This window comes from Oncorhynchus mykiss, chromosome 2, assembly GCF_013265735.2.
Source record: "Oncorhynchus mykiss isolate Arlee chromosome 2, USDA_OmykA_1.1, whole genome shotgun sequence".
Classification (NCBI taxonomy): Eukaryota; Metazoa; Chordata; class Actinopteri; order Salmoniformes; family Salmonidae; genus Oncorhynchus; species Oncorhynchus mykiss.
The window spans coordinates 24,253,987-24,281,308 of record NC_048566.1 but is presented as its reverse complement, the minus strand read 5'-3'; the positions used below and the strand labels follow the sequence as shown (position 1 = coordinate 24,281,308).

At 43.0% G+C, this 27,322-nt stretch overlaps 1 protein-coding gene across 3 annotated transcripts; it reads right to left on the bottom strand.

Annotated features, from left to right (window-relative positions):
* Positions 1-10,902: 10,902 nt before the first annotated feature.
* Positions 10,903-20,921, bottom strand: LOC110538776 (protoporphyrinogen oxidase). 3 transcript variants are annotated; one of them, XR_005035955.1, is made up of 14 exons: positions 20,768-20,921; positions 19,030-19,137; positions 18,728-18,862; positions 18,533-18,648; positions 18,260-18,392; positions 18,022-18,166; positions 17,702-17,895; positions 17,494-17,554; positions 17,226-17,344; positions 17,001-17,114; positions 14,916-15,065; positions 14,067-14,176; positions 13,901-13,943; positions 12,086-12,100 (listed from the first exon to the last, which is right to left on the bottom strand). XR_005035955.1 is itself a non-coding variant. In XM_021625747.2 (13 exons), the coding sequence occupies exons 2-13, from the start codon at positions 19,114-19,116 to the stop codon at positions 11,967-11,969; spliced, it is 1,431 nt and encodes a 476-aa protein (XP_021481422.2). In that variant the 5' UTR covers positions 19,117-19,137; positions 20,768-20,921; the 3' UTR covers positions 10,903-11,966. The 3 variants fall into 3 exon arrangements, 2 of the variants coding, with proteins under 2 accessions (XP_021481422.2, XP_021481437.2); XM_021625747.2 differs by lacking the exon at positions 14,067-14,176 and having other exon boundaries at positions 10,903-12,100; XM_021625762.2 differs by lacking the exons at positions 14,067-14,176; positions 18,533-18,648 and having other exon boundaries at positions 10,903-12,100; positions 18,260-18,346.
* Between the last annotated feature and the right edge of the window lie 6,401 nt (positions 20,922-27,322).

The window sequence follows — 27,322 nt, the reverse complement described above, 5'->3', positions numbered from 1 at the left end:
TTCAAAGACTTGAAAGCTAGTCACTGCTTCAACTCACAGAGGCTGTTTGATGTAGATTAGTCATGTTTGGGACGGTCCAGTTTGAGGAAAATACAAAACAGCATTTAAATTGGACATTCTCTGACTTTTGAGTTAACATAGCAAGAAAACGTAATAATTGTTTAATCCCATAGTAATATAATGCAGCGCTCAATTGGGTGACTTGAAACAATTCTGCTGTAGTTCAAAATGAAAAGATTGATATCTACAGCACTTGGTGGATCCAACAGGGAATTAATCATACCTCCATCCCTGTGTATGTCTGCATAGTGTCTGTGCGTATACCTGTGTGTGCCCGTGCTGTGCATATACCTGTGTGTGTGTGCCCGTGCTGTGCATATACCTGTGTGTGTGTACTGCAATATGTGTCCATCTATCTTGCTCAGCCTCATTCAGGGATAAACAAGTTGATTATCCTGTTAGTGATGCACAGGGACGGTGCAAACTGTGGTAGAAAAGCGTTAATAAAGCTACACAAACACCGCTCAGGTCCGCTCTGTTATCTGACATCACCAGTGTAGTTGGGGCTGGGGCCACGTTGCAGGGTGGGGACTCAGGTCCGCTCTGTTATCTGACATCCTGGCTGCGCTGCATCAAATCCATTTCCCACAGTCATACGTACTGAGTGTGCTAAACATTTAGGAACACCTGCTCTTTTCATGACATAGACTGACCAGGTGAATCCAGGTGAAAGCTATGATCCCTTATTGATGTCACCTGTTAAATCCACTTCAATCAGTGTAGATGAAGGGGAGGAGACAGGAAACAATTTCAAACCTTGAGAATTGAGACATGGATTGTGTGTGTGCCATTCAGAGGGTGAATGGGCAAGACAAAAGATTGAAGTGCCTTTGATGGGGTATGGTAGTTGTTGCTAGGAGCACCGTTTTGAGTGTCAAGAACTGCACCGCTGCTGGGTTTCACACTCAACAGGTTCCCCTGTGTATCAAGAATGGTCCACCACCCAAAGGACATCCAGACAACTTGACACAACTGTGGGACGCATTGGAGTCAACATGGGCCAGCATCCCTGTGGAACACTTTCAACAACTTGTAGAATCCATGCACCAACAAATTAAGGCTGTTCTGAGGTCAAAATAGGGTGCAACTCAATATTAGGAAGGTGTTCCTAATGTTTTGTAGACTCAGTAAGGTATCCATTTGGTACGGTGTGGAGCAAGATTACCACAGCAGCATTACGTAGGATACTCAGGGTCTCAGGAGTCATTTAATGTGAGAAACATACACCACTCATTAACTATAATGCCTGCCATTGATGTCCTAGCTGCTCCTATAGTCCAACCACACGGCTGGAGTTATTATATGGCTGTTAAAAGCACTACTCTACAGTCCATGGAGTCTTACATGAAGACCATTACAGCCATGCTCAACAGGCGGACTGCGGACACTTTTGTCTTTTTTGGGGAACTCAGTTGAGCTTCGACCTCTGGTATATGAACACACATAAGGAATGGCAAAATGTGTAGAATTGCAGGAAATTAGCTTTAATACTGCAATGTCTTTCTGCCAACATGAGGGGTGTGAACAGTTTGAGGTTGCATGGGTTGTGAGGTGGGGGCTTGTTACTATGCTGATAAATGACTATCCATTCAGATCTTTGCTACTTAGGACATTTGTGTGACCAGACCTTCTCAATTAGTACTCGAGTACCCCTGCCATAGAGCATCATGGAGCACAAAGAGCATCAAATAAAAATATATTTTATAAAGAGTACTCTGAGCCTTTCTGGACCCCCCCCCCCCCCCCAACACACACACACACACACACACACAATAGACCCTCTTACAGGCAGGATCCTGATTCAAAGGACATACAGGAGAGATACTGAGTTAGTTAGTAATGTATGGTATCACGGTCTTCACCTCTACACCAGGGTTAAACTCCATGAGTCCTGATGGGGGTTGTTGGCTAGGGTGAGTGGCAGGGTGTCTAATTGAAACTGTTCATATCTTTTCCTCATTCCCTCTGGAAACATCCCGAATGGCTTTCCCTTCAATTAGTCTCCATTTCCATCAGTCACTTACGGCCTCTAAAATATATATAAGATGAGCGGGGGAGAAGATGAGTAGAGGAGAAGATGAGTGGAGGAGAAGATGAGTAGAGGAGAAGATGAGTGGAGGAGAAGATGAGTGGAGGAGGGAAAAAGGAGTAATGATTAGGGACCATTAGTAACGCATGGTGGGAGGGGCGCTGGATGAGCGGATTAAGGGTGATGATAACACATTCATTAACGGGAAGTAAAACCACACGTTAAAGACGAGGGAAATCCATTATTATTTCAGATCTACCAGAGTGAGTGTAGGCAGCTTGGGTAAAAAGCAGAGAGACTGTCACACATGAATGGCACCTCCTCTCTCTCAGACAGAGATAATGCTATTAGCTGATTAATTAGACTCCTGTGGATCATGTTTATGAAGAGGTTGGCTGCAAACTCGACAACAGTGTTTTTTTTTATGTTCCTCGCAGACGGCCGGGTAATTGCATGCAGTGGTAATAAGTTTGTCAATATGATCCCTAACATGAAAGGAAACAGGGAGAGTGATATATAACCCCACTAAACACACACAGCCCAACAGCACTCAACGGGGGTTTGAGGGCGATGTTGATGAGTCAAGTGCCTAGATACATTTACAACCGTCACAACCCACTGAGCACAGACATCAACTCAACATCTATTGAAACAACGTTGATTCAACCAGTGTGTGCCGAGTGGGAATGGTCTTTCTCCTTCCCTCTGTCTTGATTGCATGTTAAACATGGATAAGATGGTAAGGGCTGTGGAAACGGCAACCTCTTAGCCACATTTCAAAGGAGTGGGATATTGTCTTTGGTTTTAATTGCTGAGAAACGTCATCTCATGTGCTGCACTGCAGACCATATCCACTCTAGTACTGCTGGGGCCCTTTTCTTCTCCCAGCAATCAGGCTCGGCTGCAGTGAAGCAGTTAGCTCCCCTGTATTTTACATAATCTAGCCCTAATGAGGCTCAGAGGGAGAGTTCTCTCTCTCTCCTGTCCATGGTGTGGCCTGTCAGACTCGGTGTACTGCAGCAGAGCAGAGATCATTGTATAGTGTTGGTCCGACTGAAATAGAAAGGGTGGGTTATGAGGGGAAGCCCAGATAAACTGGCTGTCCAGGGCACTGACAAACTAGTCCAACTGAATCCTCCTAGGAGACCTGCAGAGAGAGTTGGTTGAGCTGAAAACAAGGCTTCACACAAATGGCCATTTACAGGGTACAGCACTGATGTGTCTCTTAGACAGTTCTGATTGATTGGGAAATACAATACAATCTCGAGCTAACAGAAAACTAGCAGCCAAAATGGAAATCAAACCATCACTCAGAAAGCGAAACCTTCTGGATTATCAGCTTTATGAAAATGTGTTATGGTTCACACCACCATATTATTTAATGCAATACATCTCCCCTTTCCACTGTGGCAGCTGCAAATATTTTTTCACCCATAATTACTGTAGTACTCAGATAATCTTAAGTGCACAACACCTGAGGGCCTTTTTATGACCTTTGACTTTCCAAAGAACACAGTGCAAATACACCAGCTATCAATCACCTACGCAGACTTCACAACGATATTAATACCAACTCGAGCGCAATAACCAGGAGGTCGACAACATTGGCCAACTGCTATCAATATTTGTATTCTAAATAAAAAGGGAAGGAAAACTCATTTTGGATAAGGGCAGAATTAAGAGCGTCAGAATTAAGAGCGTGATGACAATCATCTTCATTTGTTTTCCACTCCCACAGAAAGTCAATGATTCTCTCATAATGCAGAATGTTTTACAACAGGCTTTAGTAAAGAAATAGTAAATATACAGTATATATATCTCTCTCATTGAGACACAGTAAGGGAATATAGTCAGGCAAAGTGAAAGGATACATATTTGATTGGCAGTTACAGAGGAGAGACAGTAAACCATTACAATTTGCTCATTTAGTCGACGCCTCAGAAGATAGAGGGTTAGCGCTAAATTAATGAAAGCAGATGCCTAACCACCAGATTGTGATAATGAAAAACAAAACTCTTCAAAGTGAGGCAAAACAACCAATTAAGTTGACTTAAAACTTGTGCAGAGTATCTGAACCTGAAATCAACTAATAAAGTATAACCTTTCAAGTATTCTCATTTCAGTATAACCATTCAGATGAGGGAGGACAAACATTGAAGAGGCTGTTGATTTACGTAGACGGGGTCTGCTCCAATCACTTCACCTCTCAACGTTTCACAAGCGTAATGAACGTTGCATTCACAGACTGATTTTATATTCCAGAGGAGAGTCTGGAGTTGGCGGCCATGCGGCTCGCCGATATTGACGTTTCTCTTTGCCAGACACCATTAAAGGAAAACTCCCCCCCCAAAACAATCTTTTGGTATTTGTTTCATTAGTCCCTTGTTGACATTAGTCCATTGTTGATACTCTTAGAAAAAAGGGTTCCAAAAGGGTTCTTCAGCTGTCCCCATATGAGAACCCTTTTTGGTTCCAGGTAGATCCCTTATAGATTACAGGTAGAACTCTTCCATGTAGGGTTCTACATGGAACTCAAAAGGGTTCTATCTGGAACCAAAAATAGTTGTTCAAGTGGTTATCATATGGGGACAGACGAAGAACCCTTTTAGGTCCTAGATAGCACCTTTTTTTCTAAGAGTGTAGTCCCAAAATGTTTTGCTTATCAGCAATCAAGTTTTCAAGATATGTAACTTTCAAAATACAGAAATCATCCCCGTATTTTGAAAACTTGATTGCTGACAAACAAAACATTTTGAGACTATGTCAACAATGGACTAATGAAACCAATACCAAAACATCGTTTTGTGTGGAATTTTCCTTTAAGAGGGTGGTGGGGAGAGAATTAACCTTGTTTCTCAGTCTTGTCCCCTCTTGGCTTCCTGCTACTCCACCAACATGTGAACTACAGAGGAGGAAGAAGAGGGGTCAGAGAGGGAGAAAGAGTACAAACTTAAGACAAACACATTGGCTACAAAAATCAAACCACCAACTTTAAACTTTCTTCACAAATCTAAAATGAAATCTTACTTTCTTGATAGCCTACATCATTTTAAATGCTGACACACTGCCCTAAGACTGATGGACAGGGAACAGAAAGCGAGGAAATTACCTTCAGCCTATTCTTGGAGAGAGCAATACAGTAGATAGATGGAAAAATCTCATTGTCTTCCTGACTTCCTCCTCAATAGATTTTTTAATCAAATAGAAGCACAATCACTTCTCTCCTCCTCTTCGAGACAAGGGCCATCTGCTGTGGAGGAAGCCAGTGTCCGGAACCATTTTAAAGTTTTCAACAGCAGCAGCATCTGCCACTGCTCTCCATACAGTGGATGCCAAAAGCAGTAGGCTAGTTAAGCAGGTTGTGTCTGGAATCCAAGAGAGGACGGTCGGTCAGCCAAATGGTCCTGATGAAATTTGAAGACGGTCAAACATCAAATGATTCAACAACAATTCTAGGGCTCCATTCATGCAGTTCCACATTCTACCCCGCCGCCATGTCACATTCCTACAATGAATCGGCTGTGGCAATATGCTTGTCTGTTTTCATTCTGAAGCCAGCGACCCGGGGATGATAAACAAGCAGGAATTATGGAACTGAAAAATGTGTCACTGACCTGTAATACACTATATATACACCCCTTCAAATTAGTTGATTCGGGTATGACAGGTGTATAAAATCGAGCACACAGACATGCAATCTCCAAAGATATATATTGGCAGTAGAATGGCCTTACTGATGAGCTCAGTGACTTTCAACGTGGCACCATCATAAGATGCCACCTTTCCAACAAGTCAGTTCGTCAAATTTCTGCCCTACTAGAGCTACCCCGTTCAACTGTAAATGCTGTTCTTGTGAAGTGGAAACATCTAGGTGCAACGTCGTCTCAACTGCGAAGTGGTAGGCCACACAACCTCATCGGAACGGGACCGCTGAGTGCTGAAGCTCGGAAAAATTGTCTGTCCTCGGTCGCAACACTCACTATCGAGTTTCAAACTGCCTCTGGAAGCTACCTGCCCCAATGCAAATATAAATACTGATTAATTGGGGCACTAGCCTAGATAACCAACACAATGGGGCTGTCACCAAAGGGCTCGGAATGTAATTTGAGCACCAATTTCTATTCGCAGAATCGCGTGAAAAATGTCAGCATTCAGTCTACAGCGCACTGAACGATTGGCAGGCGAATGCTAGATCCACATTCGGTGCGATGCGATTGGCCTTGGCGAGAAGGATCGAAAGGTGAGAAGCCGATTAAAAAAACGAGGTCAAATCATGACGTCAGTGATCTTCATGTTGGAGTTCTAGAAAGATGCCAGAGAGTCCTAAATTATTTTCCAAGTCGGAGCTCACAATTGTCTTGAACGCACTGAAGTCGGAAGTCAGCGATGTCAGAGTTCCACGTTGTTTAGAATCAGGGGCGGACTGAAACAATACTTCAGGCCGGGAATTCGACTCCATCCCAGGCCACGCAAACCACCAGACTGCTATTTTTGTAGGCTAACCCTAGGAGAACCATCCTTATACCCTTGGGCCTTGCTTCGGATGGCAGGTTTTATGGTCACATCCTTTCAATTCTTTCCATAGTGATGACCACATCCGTGTAAAGTGCACGGTCACGCTTTGCAAAGCTTCCAAATACTTTCCTCAAGGCCTCGTCTTTGGACCATCAGTGTGTTTCACCAATTACATCAAGCTGTCTGTGTCTCCTGTCCTCACTGGTTTCCTCCCATAGCTTCATGCGCTTGTAGGAATCTCGAACGAACACTACAATGTCATTCAGTAGTGAGAAAAGGGATTCACTTGCCACAACAATCCCAGTGGTGTCAGTTAGCACAAGGTTGAGGACATGTGAGTAACACCATATGTGTACCTGTTAGCAATGCAGAGAAGCCCCTGTATTGTCTCTGCATATTAGCTGCTCCGTCTGTTGCATTACCAACACACTGTTTGATATCTATGTCCATCTTCTCAAGGGTCTGTTTCACAAGGTCCACAAAGTACTGTCCAGTCACTGCAATGAGTCTCGTGGACAACATCCGTGACATATCGCAAAACTACTGCACACGGGTCTTTGGATGTTAAATCCTGTGTTGTGTCCAGTTGTATTGAGAACATCCCTGCCTTTCTCACTTCAACAGCAATTGTCTGCTGAATCAACATTCTGATGACTTCAGTTACTTTATTTGATGTTGTTTTGGACATCATAGTTACCAAGGACCCTCTTCCTTTACTTCCCATCTGCTTCTTGCTCTACTCAATGCTCCACTAACATGCTATTGTAGGCAGACATCATATTTGCTTAGCAACAATATAAGCTCAGGAAACTTGCCATGATTGACAGCCATGTTTTCCAAGTTATATGCAGCTTCGTGTCTGTGTTCTCTGTAGCTAAGCCCACATTTACCAATAACTTTATCAACATCAATCACACGTTCCATGACCTGCCTCCTCTTTCTGACCTGGTCTTGTTGAACTGACATTTGCTTATCACTCAGAAGGGTAGAGATGTCTGCTTTGCTGGCTCTGAGGAAAAAAGCTTCTGCGCTTTCTCTATGGGTCTTGCTTCTCTCATGTTCCTGTCCTCTCAGATGGGCATGTTTCCAGGCCTGCATGTCTCCTTTGACAAATGCACTATCACTGGCTGGAGGTTTTGCGAATGCAAGACATACTGAGCAGAACAAGGAGTGAGTTTCTTCATTGTATGTCAGTCATTTTCTGTTTGTGCCATCTTTGGAGTGGAAAACATTGGGATTTACTCTTTGAGGGGGTTGTTTTGGGTGGTACTGGAAAAACAAGTCAAAATCCTTGGACTGAGTACGGCCAAAATATACAAATGGATTTTCAGTTCTTTCGCTGTCCCTTTCTATTTTCCCTGTACTGGGCTCTGAACCTCTCTCTCATATATATATATATATATATATATATATATATATATAACTGGTTGCTCTGCTGAATGAGATTAACATGGTAAATAACCTAAACTTGTATTACTTGTGTAGTCATCAATTGTATGCCCCCCCGATTACAGTCCTACTGATAATTTCATAAATAAAGCACATATTAATCTAAAATCATAGCCTACATGTTTATGTTAACGATTATATGTTAAAGATTGGGAAAGCTGCCGCAGTCATCCCCCTCTTCAAAGGGGCTGACACTCTAGACCCAAACTGTTATAGACCTATATCCATCCTGCCCTGCTTTTCTAAAGTCTTCGGGCCTGTTGTCCGGACCTCTGGCAGTCTCTATGGGGGTACCAAAGGGTTCAATTCTCGGGCCGACTATTTTATCTGTATATATCAACGATGTCGCTCTTGCTGCGGGTGATTCCCTGATCCACCTGTATGCAGACAACACCATTCTGTATAAATCTGGCCCTTCTTCGGACACTGTGTTACTAACCTCCAAACGAGCTTCAGTGCCATACAACACTCCTTCCGTGGCCTCCAACTGCTCATAAATGCTAGTAAAACCAAATGCATGCTTTTCAATCATTCGCTGCCCGCACCTGCCGCCAGAATAGCATCACCACCCTGGACGGTTCTGACTTAGAATATGTGGACAACTATAAATACCTAGGTGTCTGGCTAGACTGTAAACTCTCCTTCCAGACTCATATTAAACATCTCCAATCCAAAATTAAATCTAGAATCGGCTTCCTATTTCACAACAAAGCCTCCTTCACTCACGGTGCCAAACATACCCTCGTAAAACTGACTATCCTACCGATCCTCGACAATGTAATTTACAAAATAGCTTCCAATACTCTACTCAGCAAAATGGATGCAGTCTATCATAGTGCCCTCCATTTTGTCACCAAAGCCCCCTATAAAACTCACCACTGTGACCTGTATGCTCTAGTCGGCTGGCCCTCGCTACATATTCGTCGCCAGACCCACTGTTTCCAGGCCATCTATACGTCTATGCTAGGTACAGCTCACTGGTCACCATAGCAACACCCACCCGTAACACACGCTCCAGCAGGTATATCTCACTGGTCATCCCCAAAGCCAACACCTCTTTGGCTGCCTTTCCTTCCAGTTCTCTACTGCCAATGACTGGAACGAATTACAAAAATCACTGAAGCTGGAGACTTATATTCCCCTCACTAACTTTAAACATCAGCTATCTGAGCAGCTAACAGATTGCTGCAGCTGTACATAACCCATCTGTAAATAGCCCGCCCAATCTACCTACCTCATCCCCATATTATTTTATTTACTTTTCTGCTCTTTTGCACACCAGTATTTCTACTTGCACATCATCATCTGCTCATCTATCACTCCAGTGTTAATTTGCTCAACTGTAATTACTTCGCTACAATGGCCTATTTATTGCCTTACCTCCTCACGCCATTTGCACACACTGTATATAGACTTTCTTTTTTTATATTGTGTTATTGACTGTACGCTTGTTTATTCCATTGTTGTTTGTGTCACACTGCTTTGCTTTATCTTGGCTAGGTCGCAGTTGGAAATGAGAACTTGCGCTTATAAACCCAGGGTCGTTACATTATGATCGTAATGTTGCACTCATTGCTATGATATAATTCCTCCACGAACACGTAAGACGCGCAAACTGTTTAGCCTACCGGCCGTTGTGTCACAATTAGATAGGCTACTTAGCTAGCCATGCTGGGTGTCAGTGTGTGTGTTTTAGCTAGTGTTTTTGACTGACCTGGTCCCTTACTGGCGAACATTTAGCTTATTTCGCAGCATTTATCTGCGTCTGTGGCAAGGGCCTTTCTCTTTTTTCTCTGCCTCGCTACTCCACCTTTCCTTTTCCGACCGTCCATTTCACCGTGCGACTTGTCTAAAATGTTATCCGTAGAGAAGCAGGTAGACGGTTATGTGCGTCGCGGAGAGACGCGATGTCATTTTGGGCGCGGGGACACTGCAGCGAGAGAGTGAGAGTCGAGCCTGATGCGTGGATTCGCCGTCAACTCATTCCTGTTTGCTATATTATCGCTGGTCAAGTTGACTATTCACGGCAAGCCAAAACGACCCTCAGGCCACCGGGAAATGTCCCGGTGCTCCCGACGGCCAGCCGCCATTGTTTAGAATGCTGCATGCGTGCCTTCTGAAACCATTTAGTGCGCCCTGTCTGACTTTTGACGATAGTTCTGCAGCCTCTGCCACTATTTTGGTGGGGTGCTGGTGAAGCACACCTCATTTTCATGCAGTGCGCCAGAGCAGTTATTCCACTTTCGAGAGGAATTGTAATGAATATTAATACATGTTAATTGCATGCAAATAAAGGTTGCTTCGCTACCACACCCACAACTGAAAAAAATAATAATAATGGTCTCGGATTCGCAGGTGGAGGACTTCTTTGAGATGCCGCGGTTATGCCTGAATTCGACCCCAAACCAACGAGGAAGTCTGCTCCAGCGTTGAGTGGTTACATGAAACCAATTTGTATGTCAAGCAAAGCTCTTAACCGTGCCAGGGCCGCTCAACATTTATATTCAGTTCGACTCGCCCTAAATTTGGCGTCTAAACTGTCCGCAAGATATCTAAGGAGAGGCAGCAGAGAGAAAAGCGCTCTCTCGTTTATGCGACTGACTTTAAAGGTCTCAAGTTGTTTTATTTCATTCAGTGAAGCAGATCAGAGGGAAGTGACTTGTGGCCTAAATCTGTCATCAGCTCACTGTTGTAAAGCGGTTACTCTGCAGGATCTTTCCTCGGACCCTGGCTATGGGCATTGGGTAGTAAAACATATTGGTATTCACTGTCAGTTGAAAAGGACATGATGCAGGCCAACATTTTTTTTTTAACAGATAATTTGTCCTTCACTGAGACAGTCCATGACAGACAAGATAAAGCATCATATTTATTGCTCTGCAACATTCTCCAGATAATAAAGTTGTGTATAAAAATACATTATCAAGCCATCCCCTTGCCACTCTATAAATTAAAGTTTCCAATATCGTAATTAGATTCCAAATACATGATAGATCACCATATCGAGATCATCACATCAGTCTGTGTGGTTCTGTTACCACGGTGATGAAACATCAGTGCACATACTTTACCATAATAATAATAGATTTTTGTCTGCTATATTCAGAGAGGATAGGGTAAAAAATGGATGGCTGGAAAGGACAGTTGGAGTAGGGATATACACACCACTGATTATCACATCTTTAACATGTCTCCCACATGAAATATGCCTGTACATTCATGAAGGGGTGGTGATTTCTGTTAGCAAAAAGGCACCATAACTAAAATATGAAATCTCATCTTGAATTTAAAATGTTACTCTACATTTTGAACTACTGCATAGAAAATTAAATCCTTGAAGTAAAGTTACGGGGACAAATCATCCTAAAACAGTTCAGATTGTGGTTCCATTTTACGTAGTGACGACATATGACTTTCATCCGGCCCTTGATTTCAAAAACAATATTTTATTAGAATGAGAACTGTTCTGTGGGTTACCCGTGGTTTCCAGGCTAGTGGTGATGTCTCAGACATAGAATCATCTCTAGAGGATCAATGAGATAGAAATGGAAAACTTCATAAATATGCTGCTTATAAATCATGAATATTGCGCAAAAAAATGACCTCCCTTTGCAGAGGGCTTAAATGCAGAGGGTGACTAGTAAATTGTATGTACATGTTTATTAGTATTTGTATTTAACTTGGCAAGTCAGTTAAGTACAAATTCTTATTTACAATGACGGCCTACACCGGCCAAACCCGGACGACGCTGGGCCAATTGGGCACCGCCCTATGGGACTCCCAATCATGGCCGGTTGTGATACAGTTGTGTAAAAGCAAAACTAACTGTAGAACGCGATGCGATGAGGCAAAAAAAACAAGATCTCTTTCACAATATAAGCTCATATCCATGGTTGGGAACCTGAACGTCTGGTTAGACTTTTCCCACAAGGCCCTCTGCTGCCGTCCGTCCACTGAAGATGACATCATTGACCGAGACGCCATCATAAGAGGACCCAGCCAGACTAAGTGGTAGATTGTGGTCTCTGATGTATTGTCTCATATTTTCTGTTGATAGAAAAACCAAGCCCAAATCAACAGATACACGGTAGATAGGTACAGTGCCTTGCGAAAGTATTCGGCCCCCTTGAACATTGCGACCTTTTGCCACATTTCAGGCTTCAAACATAAAGATATAAAACTGTATTTTTTTGTGAAGAATCAACAACAAGTGGGACACAATCATGAAGTGGAACGACATTTATTGGATATTTCAAACTTTTTTAACAAATCAAAAACTGAAATATTGGGTGTGCAAAATTATTCAGCCCCCTTAAGTTAATACTTTGTAGCGCCACCTTTTGCTGCGATTACAGCTGTAAGTCGCTTGGGGTATGTCTCTATCAGTTTTGCACATCGAGAGACTGACATTTTTTCCCATTCCTCCTTGCAAAACAGCTCGAGCTCAGTGAGGTTGGATGGAGAGCATTTGTGAACAGCAGTTTTCAGTTCTTTCCACAGATTCTCGATTGGATTCAGGTCTGGACTTTGACTTGGCCATTCTAACACCTGGATATGTTTATTTTTGAACCATTCCATTGTAGATTTTGCTTTATGTTTTGGATCATTGTCTTGTTGGAAGACAAATCTCTGTCCCAGTCTCAGGTCTTTTGCAGACTCCATCAGGTTTCTTCCAGAATGGTCCTGTATTTGGCTCCATCCATCTTCCCATCAATTTTAACCATCTTCCCTGTCCCTGCTGAAGAAAAGCAGGCCCAAACCATGATGCTGCCACCACGTTTGACAGTGGGTATGGTGTGTTCAGGGTGATGAGCTGTGTTGCTTTTACGCCAAACATAACGTTTTGCATTGTTTCCAAAAAGTTAAATTTTGGTTTCATCTGACCAGAGCACCTTCTTCCACATGTTTGGTGTGTCTCCCAGGTGGCTTGTGGCAAACTTTAAACGACACTTTTTATGGATATCTTTAAGAAATGGCTTTCTTCTTGCCACTCTTCCATAAAGGCCAGATTTGTGCAATATACAACTGATTGTTGTCCTATGGACAGAGTCTCGCACCTCAGCTGTAGATCTCTGCAGTTCATCCAGAGTGATCATGGGCCTCTTGGCTGCATCTCTGATCAGTCTTCTCCTTGTATGAGCTGAAAGTTTAGAGGGACGGCCAGGTCTTGGTAGATTTGCAGTGGTCTGATACTCCTTCCATTTCAATATTATCGCTTGCACAGTGCTCCTTGGGATGTTTAAAGCTTGGGAAATATTTTTGTATCCAAATCCGGCTTTAAACTTCTTCACAACAGTATCTCGGACCTGCCTGGTGTGTTCCTTGTTCTTCATGATGCTCTCTGCGCTTTTAACGGACCTCTGAGACTATCACAGTGCAGGTGCATTTATACGGAGACTTGATTACACACAGGTGGATTGTATTTATCATCATTAGTCATTTAGGTCAACATTGGATCATTCAGAGATCCTCACTGAACTTCTGGAGAGAGTTTGCTGCACTGAAAGTAAAGGGGCTGAATAATTTTGCACGCCCAATTTTTCAGTTTTTGATTTGTTAAAAAAGTTTGAAATATCCAGTAAATGTCGTTCCACTTCATGATTGTGTCCCACTTGTTGTTGATTCTTCACAAAAAAATACAGTTTTATATCTTTATGTTTGAAGCCTGAAATGTGTCAAAAGGTCGCAAAGTTCAAGGGGGCCGAATACTTTCGCAAGGCACTGTATATTATAAAAATTATACATTTTTTTCGGTACAGGGCACAGAGATAAGACAGAACACACAATCAGATACCCAGCACAATAGAAAAAGTCAAATCTATTAAATGAAGACTGTCCCCGTCTTACCAAGTCGTTTCCAGTGTCCAAGGTAATATTGAGGAATGCAGTCCTAGAGGAGATAAATTGCATATTAAGACAATTATTTTGCGGTCCTGATCTCAGACCTGTATGAGCTAAAGCCATCGCTTAACTATCATCGTAATGCCAATGAGTTGGCTAAGCACATACAGACCTGGAACCAGCCTACAAATGGTGGAGGATGTTAAAACTAAGAGTGACTGGACAGGAAAGCAGGCACTCAGATCACATTTATGGAAGATAGCACTGAATGATGAATCCATCCTGTCAACAAATGTAAAAAAAAAAAAATAGGACATTTGTTCCCCTACAGTGTCAGTTCGGAAGTGATTATCGCGTCGTCTATCTATACAGACCATACCATTCAAATTGAACTATTTGTCTTGCTCAAAACTTCCTGCTATCTCTGCTGCCTGGTTGTTGGTTGACATGGGAGCGCAGAGATAACACAAATGGAAAATGATTTGTTGGTGCTGATGAAATAAATGACAAGAACATCTGAGCATACAACAGGGGGAATGACTTGGTGCAAGGGAAACATCACGATTTGAGCTAGAAACCGGGAGATGCAGCACTATGAATACTGATGTAGCTGACTTAGGGTAGTGTGTGTCTGTGAAGATGTGTGTGTAGGAGAAGGGGAAGAGGATCTAACATCCCAGTGTCTCTCTCCATCTTGCCTATCCAGTTCCATAGAGGGAATGGGGAGAAAGACCAATAGAGAAACAGAGGAGCCATCCATCCGGTGAGATAGTGATCATCAACAGGCTTGTTGATCTGTTTGCTCCAGTCTTGCTCCCCTGGGACATTGATAAGGTATGACATAGTGGAGCTCAACTGAATTCATCATTGGTTGGTTCGAATACTAACTGAATACAGGGCCCAATGAGGACCTCTGGTGACACAGTGGTTAAAGAATGAAATTTAACAAGAAGAGGCTTTTCATTCAAGTCTCTTGAAACACAAATGAAGACATGTGAAACAGTTCGCACACACGTCTTACCTTGAGCAGTGCAACGATGCTCCAGATAGGTGGTGTAGTAACGCCCAGGTGTGATGTCACCGCCTGGGTGGCCCTGTCCAGGAGGAGCTGCTCGGTCACTTCCTCTGGATTCCCAAACACTTCCTGGAACCAGGCCCCGCCCAACATCACCTAGGGAACACAGACAGTACACAGTAAGGCCATGACACCAACCATTTAGAGCAGGGTTTCCCAAACTCTGTCCAACATTTTGGTTGTTGCCCTAGCACTACACAGCGGAATCAAATAATCAAAGCTTGATTATTTGTAAAAAAAATGTATCACCTGTGTACTGCTAGGGCAAAAACCAAAGCGTACACCCAGGGGAGGCACCATGACTGAGTTTAGGAAACCCTGATTTAGAGAACTGTCTGTCTGCCAGCCAGCCAGTTAAATAATACATTAATCATCAAACATCCTTTGTCCTAAAGGACCTATAAGACCGTTGCTGAAGAAATGGAACAAAACTCATAAAAAAAAGGAAACGTCCCTCTTTCAGGACCTTGTCTTTCAAAGATAATTCGTAAAAATCCAAATAACTTCACAGATCTTCATTGTAAAGGGTTTAAACATTGTTTCCCATGTTTGTTCAATGAACCATAAACATTTAATGAACATGCACCTGTGGAACGGTCGTTAAGACACTAACAGCTTGCAGACGTTAGGCAATTAAGGTCACAGTTATGAAAACTTAGGACACTAAAGAGGCCTTTCTACTGACTCTGAAAAACACCAAAAGAAAGATGCCCAGGGTCCCTGCTCATCTGTGTGAGTGTGCCTTAGGCATGCTGCAAGGAGGCATGAGGACTGCAGATGTAGCCAGGGCAATAAATTGCAATATCTGTACTGTGAGACGCCTAAGACAGCGCTACTGGGAGACAGAACGGACAGCTGATCGTCCTCGCAGTGGCAGACCACGTGTAACAACACCTGCATAGGATCGGTACATCCGAAAATCACACCTGCGGGCATCCTCCTCCCTCATATGGTACACTTCCTGCAGGCTCATCCTGACATGACCCTCCAGCATGACAATGCCACCAGCCATACTGCTCGTTCTGTGTATGATTTGCCATGGCCAGCAAAGAGCCCAGATCTCAATCCCATTGAGCAAGTCTGGGACCTGTTGGATCGGAGGGTGAGGGCTAGGGCCATTCCCCCCCAGAAATGTCCGGGAACTTGCAGGTGCCTTGGTGGAAGAGTGAGGTAACATCTCACAGCAATAACTGGCAAATCTGGTGCTGTCCATGAGGAGGAGATGCACTGCAGTACTTAATGCAGCTGGTGGCCACACCAGATACTGAATGTTACTTTTGATTTTGACCCCCCCTTTGTTCAGGGACAGATTATTCAATTTCTGTTAGTCACGTGTCTGTGGAACTTGTTCAGTTTATGTCTCAGTTGTTGAATCTTGTTATGTTCATACAAATATTTACACGTGTTAAGTTTGCTGAAAATAAACACAGTTGACAGTGAGAGGAAGTTTCTTTTTTTTGCTGAGTTTACATTCCACAACAGCCTAGTTCAGGGGTACTGAGACGTAGTCCCACGGATGGCTGCACCGTATTTGCCTTGGCAGCAGCTTGTCTGTTTTCATACATGTCTAGAGAAACAGGCATCTGCCCAGTAAACAAATAATGTCTTAAGGCAGCGAGGAGGAACATCAATAATGGAGTGACATATGTTGTAGAAGTCAAGTCACATGGCACCAGAGGCTATTTGCAGTTAGTTATATGTCTTCCACACCAGGGTATTCCAAACAGAAAACTCCTACCACCACCACCTCCTTGTGACATGACCCCATAAGCCTGACTGAGGCTGGACTGTGTTTGTAAGTGACTTGGAGATCTGTCATCCTGTTGTCTAAAGCATGTATAATTTACGCTGAGCGGAACACTGTATATCTTGATGGGTTCTACTGTAGTTTATACATGGAAGGTTGGTCCCTGCCATGCTGTGCATTATTAACATAGGAAAGCATTCTTGCACGGCCTATAACACACACATGATGTAATTGTTTGTTTATGAGAGAGAGAATATAGTACATATATATTGTGTGTCTCTTACTGTTAGTCTGGTGGTGGGTTCTCCAGTGCGGTTATGCTGGGGGAAGGGAACAGAGTCATAGACCACCCCTAGGAGACCTCTGTCTTCTGAGGATGGCACCAGGTGGCCAAAGCCCTGAGGCCACACAAGACAACACTCACATTAGATACACACATTCTGAAACACACGCATATCCATAGAAAATAACAAAGAATCTTCCAAAACAAATTGCTTCATTGTTCTCACCGTGACAGGCAGGACGGAACCCTCGTACTCCAGGTTTACCACGGCAACGGTTACTGTGGCGATCTCACGTAGCTGCTGTGACAGGGGCTGTGCAGCAGTGAGAAGTGCTGAGGCCAGAGCTAAAACAACACACACACGCACAACTGAAGACCAAAACCACACAGGCTTCCAGGTCCACAGGCAGAACAGCAGGGACTGAATTTAAGAATCACTGTGTGAAGTTAAAAGATTTAGGCTCAGTGATCAAGTTTAGTAAAAGTTAATTTACCTTTTGCTGGTAGAGCAGCAATGATATGATCAGCTTTGATGGTGCCGTCCTCCAGTTGAATCTGTGTTAAAAAAAAATCAATTGCACAGACATCAGTTGATTCATTTACTGGATTTAATGAACAACTTAAAAATACACATACCACAACTCCAGTGCAATGGCAGTACACATACATGTGTCCCAACCCCCAGATCTCCAGCAGTCTCACCTCCCAGCCGGTGCCATTAGTACTTAGCCCCATCACAGGGGTGTCTTTGTGCACCTCTACACGTCCCCCATTCCTCATCCTCTCCTCCAGGGCTTCCGGAAGGTTCTGTAAGCCCCTCTTCAGTGACCACTGGGCCCAGTTCTCCTGAGCAGCCCTCTTGGTCAGGGTAGAGGGGGGTACGTCTGGTCCAGGGCCTGGGGGGACAGTCACACTTGTTATTCATCTACTCAATTAGACAGGTCAGCAATATGACTGTTATGGGGACATTTAAGATTCAGAATTCCTATGTAGCGTCGGTGTGGTGGCGGACTCTCTCTCACCTGGGCCCAGCAACATTCCCAAGATGATGGAACCTCTGGCCTTCTCTGCGTTGTAGAGTGGCGGGAGACAAGAGCGCACACTCAGCTTCCTGCAGTCCCCTGCAAATACTCCCCTGCACAGGCTGTCGATGGCAATGTCTGCAAGCTGCAGAGAGAGAAGAGGAGAATACTGTCACTCTGAACTGATGTGGAAGTTTTGTGGACATCATGCAGGGTATTGTTTTGAATTCCATCTCACCTCAGTGCCCAGCCTTCTCGACACGAAGGAATGAACAGACTCATCCTCCTCCTTTCCTCTGCTGATCAGTATCTCCTTCAGTACGCTCTGGACCAGAGGACGAGAGAACGGAGGGACTGTACGCACTACTCCACTGGATGGAGGGAGGCAGAGGGTGACTTGGATAGACAGACTACCTACAGTTGATTCATTTCACCATGTTGTGAATGCATGAACATAGCTGTTTGTGTCTAACGTGGTACTATTTTATCACTCATCCTTACCCCCCCTTACCCTAAGCCAGAAGGCATCTTGTGTAGCTGGCCTCCCACATAGAGGTAACGGTTCTTAGAGGCCACGTGATCATAGGTGACTGGGAGGACCTCGCTCTCCAGCCCCAACTCTTCCACCTGTAGAGAGCAGACTTAGATTTCTACCTACTCTCAATCACACACACACACACACACACACACACATTACAGTGCCTACCATGTTGAGTGTGTTTCGTCCCACGGCTCCTGCAGGTCGTATCCCTCTGGGTCCATGTTCAAACACAGCTCCATCCTCCCTACGAGTTGAACTTAGCCAGCCTCCGAACCGTCCATCCCCCTCCAACAGCACTATCTACACATACAGACAGGGAGAGATATTAATCTAATGGTGTACCTGTGCAGGGCCTAGTGGGCATCTCAATAGTGTAATAACAGCTTAATTACAGTATGTTAGGACTTACAGTAGAGATGTAGTCTACCTGCAGCATATGTGGAGATAGTTGTGGTAATGATATTTACCTTGGAGACCTGGTGGCTCTTGCTGAGGTGGAAGCAGGCTGACAGGCCCCCGATCCCCCCTCCCAGGACAGCCACCGTCTTCTGCATTCAGCCCTAGGATGCCCAGCTCTGTGCAATGGGACAGAACAGGGCTGTAATGTCTATTCTGTACCACACAAATCCCTCAAGCATCCATGTGAAAATGGCATTAAGAGCAACTGAGCAAGCCAAGTAATGTTAATAGAAACTTCAGTGAAGTGACCAAGCTTGGCTTTGGTTAAAGTGGGGGGAAACAAGGACAGCTGCACACTGTCAGACCGGTAACTATCAAAGGGCTGGCCAAGCCTACTTGACCCCATGATGAAGTGTTTTTGAAGATGAGCTTTCCCACAGGGTGAAGCAGTGACAAGGGTTTGTGGAATTCAGCTATGACTACATCAATTTGCTCAAGGTCAATACTTCTAAAAAGTGTAATTGTTAAACACTTACCGTGTACCTATGTTTGTCCTCTGTAGTTGCGTGCCTGTTTGCTGAATTCCATACTTTGTAATACAACGTTCGTCAAATACAACCACCGACCATTTCCTCATTTCTGTTGCTCTAAAATGTGCCAATTGAATCTCAGATTAGGCAGGGTAATGTATGTTTTTGAGCAATAGAAAAGTTGAAATGGTCAGTGGTTGTATTTGACCAACGTTTTGTTAAAAAGCATGGACAAAGAAAGGCACGCAACTACAGAAGACAAACATAGGTACACAGTAAGTGTTTCATAATTTACATTTTTTTAAGTATTGACCTTGGGTGAATCGATGTAGTCAGAGACTGACTTCCACAAAGCCTTGTCCCTGCTCAACTCCGTGGGTGGAGATAATCAGAAACTTCCTTCACCACAGAGTTGAGTTTAGTTAGCTACAAGGGCCCGTTACTAAAACAATATGACGGTGTCTCTCACTCATCAAACAGATAACTGACTCAGAGAGTTGTAGCCCATGTCTCCCACTAATCTTGAGTGGAGAAGGAGGGTTGGGTCTGGGTGGTGGCCCCTGATAAGATGATGACATAATGACAGCCCCTTTCAATCTGCTTACTGTCTGGAGACTCAGAGACAAGAGAAATGTACTTTCTTGAAAAAAATATACTTTCTGTACAGTCAGTGACAGTTTTCACTCTGATCCAGTTGAGCATATGTCTAGCAGTAGCTGGATACAGCAATAGCCTAAATACAGCTAGCTTGAAGATGATCTTGTGTTATTTTTTACTTTAGTTTGTTTGGTCAATATTTTCTTAACTCTTCTAGAACTGCACTGTTGGTTAAGGGCTTGTAAAGTAAGCATTTCACGTTAAGGTCTACACGTTGTATTCGGCGCATGTGACAAATAAAGTTTGATTTGATTTGCTAGCTAATAACTAGTTTGATAAGTAAGGCCAGTGAACGTGCAAAGGCATGATGCCAAATTACACTAGGGGCCAAAGGCAGTCATTCGGTTGTGTGCAGTTTTACTGTAAATTACAATACACCGGCAAAATATCAGATGGAACAATGTAACGTTCGTTTTGAAGGAGTCTTCGCTCACAACACCTGTTCTCAGGAGTTACCCAATGCATTCAAAATAACCGTAAACGTTGTTAGCCGGTTAGCATGCAACACAACTGGGAAAAAGGTGTAGCATACGTTGCAAAGGAAGGCACAACTTCACGAGAGGTAAACAGACATATCGATATGCTTATTGGAATAAATGTAGAAATGTCTAGAATTTACCTTTTGCGGTCTAAAGCTGGAGTCACGACTCATATGAACTTCCGTGACATACCATTGATGACAGCGGACTTCGGCGTTGCTGCTTTGAACAACCAATTACAATCACCAATTTCGTCTTCTTTGCTGGAAATCCTTTGCTTGTTCTTTCTGTATGGTTGCCATCTAGTGTACGGGAAAGCAATTACAACATGGCTTTCTTTTATTGCTATGTGGAGTTCATAATCATTCAAAAATTCAATGACTCATTTGCACCGGTATTTGTATTTAGTGTTTTAAAATGTTATTTTATCAACCATAATGACCCATAACTTCATAAACTGGATACAACTTCCCCATACAATGATTATTATCGACCTTCATCAACCTGGCCAAGGCTTTCGACTCGTCGGCAGACTCAACAGCCTGGGTTTCTCTAATGAATGCCTCGCCTGGTTCACTAACCAGTGTTGCCAACTTAGCAACTTTGTCACTATATTTAGCGAGTATTCAGACCCCTCTAGTGACAATTCTTTTTTTTAAATTGACTAGCGACAAATCTAGCAACTTTTTCTGGTGTTATTGGAGACTTATGGAGACTCTGACGTGAAAGCACGTATAGTTCTTACTCTTCTCAACAAGCAGCGGGTGCTGCCGTGGGCCCCACCCAGGTCCCAAAGTACTCACAAAGTACTCACACACGGCCCAGTCCTCGCGCAGCTGCAGCCAGAGCAGGAGATGTTCACTAAATGATTTGCGCATGCGGAAGCGCATGCGGGAAGCCGCCGCTGGCTGATCCCGCCCTGGCTTACATTCAGGGCAGATTGTAAATGTAAAATGTTCTTTGTCTAAAATAAATCACTGCACAAAGATAAATCACTGTATTTGACTCACATAGCCTCAGTCACTTACTCACCTTGTCCACTGTGTGTGTGCCTCTCTGTGACATAAGTTAAACATCTAGCTGGCTAGCTCATCATGTCTCAGTCTAAACTGTACACTCAAAAATACAGAAAGGAGTGGGAATCAAACTCTGAATTCAAAGGCTGGTTGAAGCCATTTATTGGAGATGATAAACGGGCATACTGCCTGTAACCCAAACCGGCTGCGCGCGTGCGCATACATTTATTTTGTCCCCATACACCAAACGCGATCACCACACGCAGGTTAAAATATCAAAACAAATTCTGAACCAATGAAATTCATTTGGGGACAGGTCGAAAAGCATTAAACATGTATAGCGATTTAGCTAGTTAGCTTGCACTTGCGAGCTAATTTGTCCTATTTAGCTAGCTTGCTGTTGCTAGCTAATTTGTCCTGGGATATAAACATTGAGTTGTTATTTTACCTGAAATGCACAAGGTCCTATACTCCGACAATTAATCCACACATAGAACAGCCAACCAAATCGTTTCTAGTCATCTCTCCTCCTTCCAGACTTTTTAATCTTTGATCTTATATGGTGATGGCATCTATACTTTCATAGTATTACCACGACAAAACAGTTTGTCTTTCAATCACCCACGTGGGTATAACCAATGAGGAGATGGCACATGGGTACCTGCTTCTATAAACCAATGAGGAGATGGGAGAGGCAGGACTTTGTTAAGGGACTTTTTTTTTAATCAATAATGACTAATTATGTATACATTTCAATCAGGACTGACTAATCAGAATACTATTATGTTAGTGTATAGATGTATGAATTTTATTTTAATCCTAGTACTGAATATAATGTGTCTAATTATAATCAAGAATTAGAACAATGACTGTCTGTTCCTTGGTAGAAACGAATGAACTTATCGTCAGACTGGCTAGAATGCTTATCTACACAGGGAGGCCTTGGCCTAGTCATAAATTATCTAAACTAGTGAAGAATGAGGTAGGAAGGCTTGAGAACTATACTGCCATTGTACCGGAGTGGAGGAGGGACGGGACAGTTTGAAACCTAATGACTTCATTTTCAGTTTTTAACCTGTTGTAAATTGTATCATGTTCAGTACTCTCGAGAATAAACGCTAGTGCTTGATTTTGAGACTGGTCTCCGCCCATTTTATGCAAATACGTTTCTTACAAATCCTTAGAAATGAGTGTATTAATTTAATTGGGTAATAAACATATAGGAATTTAATTGCTCTAACAGACTTGCAGCGCGATCTGCGTCAGAAATATAAATAAGTTATATTTTAGCCCTTGGCATCGCAGACAATCGTTGGTGCAATAATTGAATAACATGGATTTCTAAATGTATTTTGCGACGCTCGCGCACGCGACATGTCCGGTCTGGTCAGCAAGTAAGGCTGATTTCTACGCCAAACTTAGTGATGTAACAAGACACATGACAACTCATAAACATACTGAAAAGGCAAAGCCTTATAACAGTTCCACCCAAAACAAGCTGCCATTTATGGTTAAAAAAATTGACTCTGCAAAAAAGGCTGAGGCCACCATGGCATTAGCTATCGCTGAACACTGTTCCATCTTGACATGTGATATTGGAGATATTGGATAAGCATGTAGACCTGCTTTCTCAGACTCCACTGCTGCTACCCACTTCAAAATGCACAGGACAAAGTGCACAGAAATGATTCATGGTGTTCTAGCACCATATTTTCTGAAAAAGTTGGTTGCAGATGTGGGTGACCAGCGTTTCAGCCTCCTCTTCAATGAGTCCACGGTTGTAAGTGTTTCTAAGTACCTGGGGGTTGTGATAAGGTACTTTAGTTACACCAAGCAGACAATTGTATCAACATTTCTGGGGCTTGTTGAGTTGGAGGGAGGAGATGCCAAATCTATAGCCCGTGCTGTTGTGGCTTTCCTCGAGAAGTGTTGTCTTAAAAAAGAGAAACTCCTGGGGAGAGGGACTGACAATGCCTCTTATGACGGGGATTAACAATGGGGTCCATAAAGTGCTGAAGGAGGAGTATGTTCTTATTCACTGTGTGTGCCACTCTCTGCAGCTTGCTCATTTGTAGTCCTAAACATATTTAGGGTGTTTTTTACTCACTTTTTGTCTCTCCCACGATGTTATTCCTCTCTCCTACAGCGTCCATCACAATTACATGCACTTGACCAATTATGCAAATTAGGCGATGACGTCATTTAGTAACTTCTTGCAACTTTTAGGACAGCCAATAGCTACTTTCCTTACTGAGGAGTTGGCAACACTGTCACTAACTACTTCTCAGATTCAGGGTTCAATTCTCAGGCCAATTCTTTTCTCTGTATATATCAATGATGTCGCTCTTGCTGCGTGTGATTCTTTGATCCACCTGTACGCAGATGACACCATTCTGTATACATCTGGCCCTTCTTTGGACACTGTTAATAACAAACCTCCAAACGAGCTTCAATGCCATACAACACTCCTTCCGTGGCCTAAAACTGCTCTTAAATGCTAGTAAAATGAAATGCATGCTCTTCAACCAATCGCTGCCCGCACCCACCCACCCGACTAGCATTACTACTCTGGACGATTCTGACTTAGAATATGTGGACAACTATAAATACCTAGGTGTCTGGTCAGACTGTAAACTCTCCTTTCAGAATCATATTAAGCATCTCCAATCCAAAATTAAATCTAGAATCGGCTTCCTATTTCGCAACAAAGCCTCCTTCACTCATGCTGCCAAACATACCCTTGTAAAACTGACCATCCTACCGATCCTTGACTTTGGCAATGTTATTTATAAAATAGCCTCCAACACACTACTCACCAAACTGGATGCAGTCTATCACAGTGCCATCCGTTTTGTCATCAAAGCCCCATATACTACCCACCACTGTGACCTGTATGCTCTCGTTGCCTGGTACTCGCTACATATTCATTGCCAAACCCACTGGCTCCAGGTCATCTATAAGTCTTTACTAGGTAAAGCTCCGCCTTATCTCAGCTCACTGGTCACCATAGCAACAACCACCCATAGCACACGCTCCAGCAGGTATATTTCACTGGTCATCACCAAAGCCAACATCTCTTTGGCTGCATTTCCTTACAGTTCTCTGCTGCCAATGACTGGAACAAATTGCAAAAATCACTGATGTTGGAGACGTATATCTCCCTCACTAACTTTAAGCATCAGCTGTCAGAGCACCTTACCGATCGCTGCAGCTGTACACAGCCCATCTGTCAATTGCCCATCCAACCAACTACCTACCTCATCCCATATTTGTTTTTTTTCTGCTCTTTTGCACACCAGTATTTCTACTTGCACATCCTCATCTGCACATCTGTCACTTCAGTGTTAATTGCTAAATTGTAATTACTTCGCCACTATGGCCTATTTATTGCCTTACCTCCTTACTTCATTTGCACACACTGTATACAGATTTTTCTTTTGTGTTATTGACTGTACGTTTGTTTATCCCATTGTTTATCCCATCTCTGTGTTGTTTTTGTCGCACTGCTTTGCTTTATCTTGGCGAGGTCGCAGTTGTAAATGAGAACTTGTTCTCAACTGGCCTACCTGGTTAATTAAATAAAGGTGAAGAAAAAAAAAATATATATATATATATATTTGTACTGTATTTGTGAGACATTCTACTGCACTGTTGGAGATAGAGTTGAAGTCGGAAGCTTACATAAACCTTAGCCAAATACATTTAAACTCAGTTTTTCACAATTCCTGACATTTAATCCTAGTAAAATTTCCCTTTCTTAGGTCAGTTAGGATCACCACTTTATTTTAACAATGTGAAATGTCAGAATAATAGTAGAGAGAATGATTTATTTCAGCTTTTATTTCATTCATCACATTCCCAGTGGGTCAGAAGTTTACATACACTCAATTAGTATTTGGTAGCATTGCCTTTAAATTGTTTAACTTGGATCAAATGTAACAGTATAATTTTAAACCATCCCCTCGCCCATACCCGGGCGCAAACCAGGGACCTTCTGCACACATCAACAGTCACCCTCGAAGCGTCGTTACCCATCGCTCCATAAAAGCCGCGGCCCTTGCAGAGCAAGGGGAACTACTACTTCAAGGTCTCAGAGCAAGTGACGTCACTGATTGAAACGCTATTTAGCGCCCACGCTAACTAAGCTAGCCGTTTCACATCCGTTACACTCACCCCCCTTTTGACCTTCCTCCTTTTTCCGCAGCAACTAGTAATCCGGATGTCTTGAGATGTTGCTTCAATATATCTACATCATTTTCCTCCCTCATGATGCCATCTATTTTGTTAAGTGCACCAGTCCCTCCTGCAGCAAAGCACCCCGACAACATGATGCTGCCACCCCCTGCTTCACATATGGGATGGTGTTCTTCGCCTCCCCCTTTTTCCTCTGAACATAACGATGGTCATATGGCGAAACAGTTCCATTTTTGTTTCATTTCTCCAAAAAGTACTATCTTTGTCCCCATGTGCAGTTGCAAACCGGAGTCTGGCTTTTTTTATAGCGGTTTTGGAGCAGTGGCTTGTTCCTTGCTGAGCGGCCTTTCAGGTTATGTCGATATATGACTCAATTTAAGTGTATGTAAACTTCCGACTTCAACTATAGTAACAAGTGTTTCGATGCACCTGCCATAACACCGGCAAGTCTTGCAAGTATTTCACTGTAAAGTCTACTTACACCTGTTGTATTCGGTACATGTGACAAGTAACATTTGATTTTAAATCTGTGTATGCGACCAATAAATTTAGATGTTATCTAGATTTTAATATGGAACCTGGACCCAGTCATTCAGATTATCCAGAGCCTCTGACATCTCACATCATGGCTTTGATACAACAGGAGACTAAAATAACGTATCTAGCTCCTTCAATAAAAAGGTTCAATAAAAATACAGTTTGTTGAAATGACATGTTACTAAAGCTTCCAAGGGTCTGTCTGTCTGTCTGCTTGCTGTCTGATTCTAAAAGTTCTACAACATAATGAACAACGGCAGCCTTTCTGTGGGAAGCCAGTGCACTACACAACAGCTCCTGCAGTCTGGGGAAATCTGACAAAGCGGCTGGATTAACAAGAAGTTCATATTTTAATCGATGTATAACACTTGTTTTTTTCATGAATGTTTATTTTTACTATTTCTGTCATTTTAATTTGGTGCTCTGCAATTTCACCGGATGTTGTCGAGGTGGGTCACTAGCGGGACGCCTGTACCAAAGAGATTTTAAGACAATAATCTACAAGTTTCTTCATAGACCAAATGTAATGTAGAGCCTAACAAAAGCATTATTGTGACATGAAATTACTTTGTAGAGGTTTTTAATCATCCATTCATGAGAAACACCATTCTCAACAATGTAGCCTACTACCCAATGCAATTGTCCTGTATCCTGTTTGAGTGTGAACAGTTAAGAAGATCAATGGCACGTCTCCCCAGCAGATGTCATCATTGCTTTTCATCTCAACCTACTAATAGTAACGCCACTCAGTCCACTGGAATAGTGTATTATTGAGCTATGTCAAATAGGCTTGTTGACTATAAATTCAATGTTGCAAACTACCCAATTAGTCAATATACAGTACACACATACAAAACAATGAAGATGCATGTAAACATACTGTACAAAGATTTGTATTCATTTTTAGGAACTTGGGATCAAGACATGTGCAGACATGCACCATGACAT

Excerpts from the sequence above, each read along its gene's own strand:
- LOC110538776 (XM_021625747.2), bottom strand. The coding sequence starts at position 19,116 with ATGCAGAAGACGGTGGCTGTCCTGGGAGGGGGGATCGGGGGCCTGTCA. Across the intron at positions 18,863-19,029 it reads AGAGCCACCAGGTCTCCAAG|ATAGTGCTGTTGGAGGGGGA; the intron begins GTAAATATCATT and ends CTGTATGTGTAG. Across the intron at positions 17,345-17,493 it reads TGCTGCTCTACCAGCAAAAG|CTCTGGCCTCAGCACTTCTC; the intron begins GTAAATTAACTT and ends GTGTTGTTTTAG.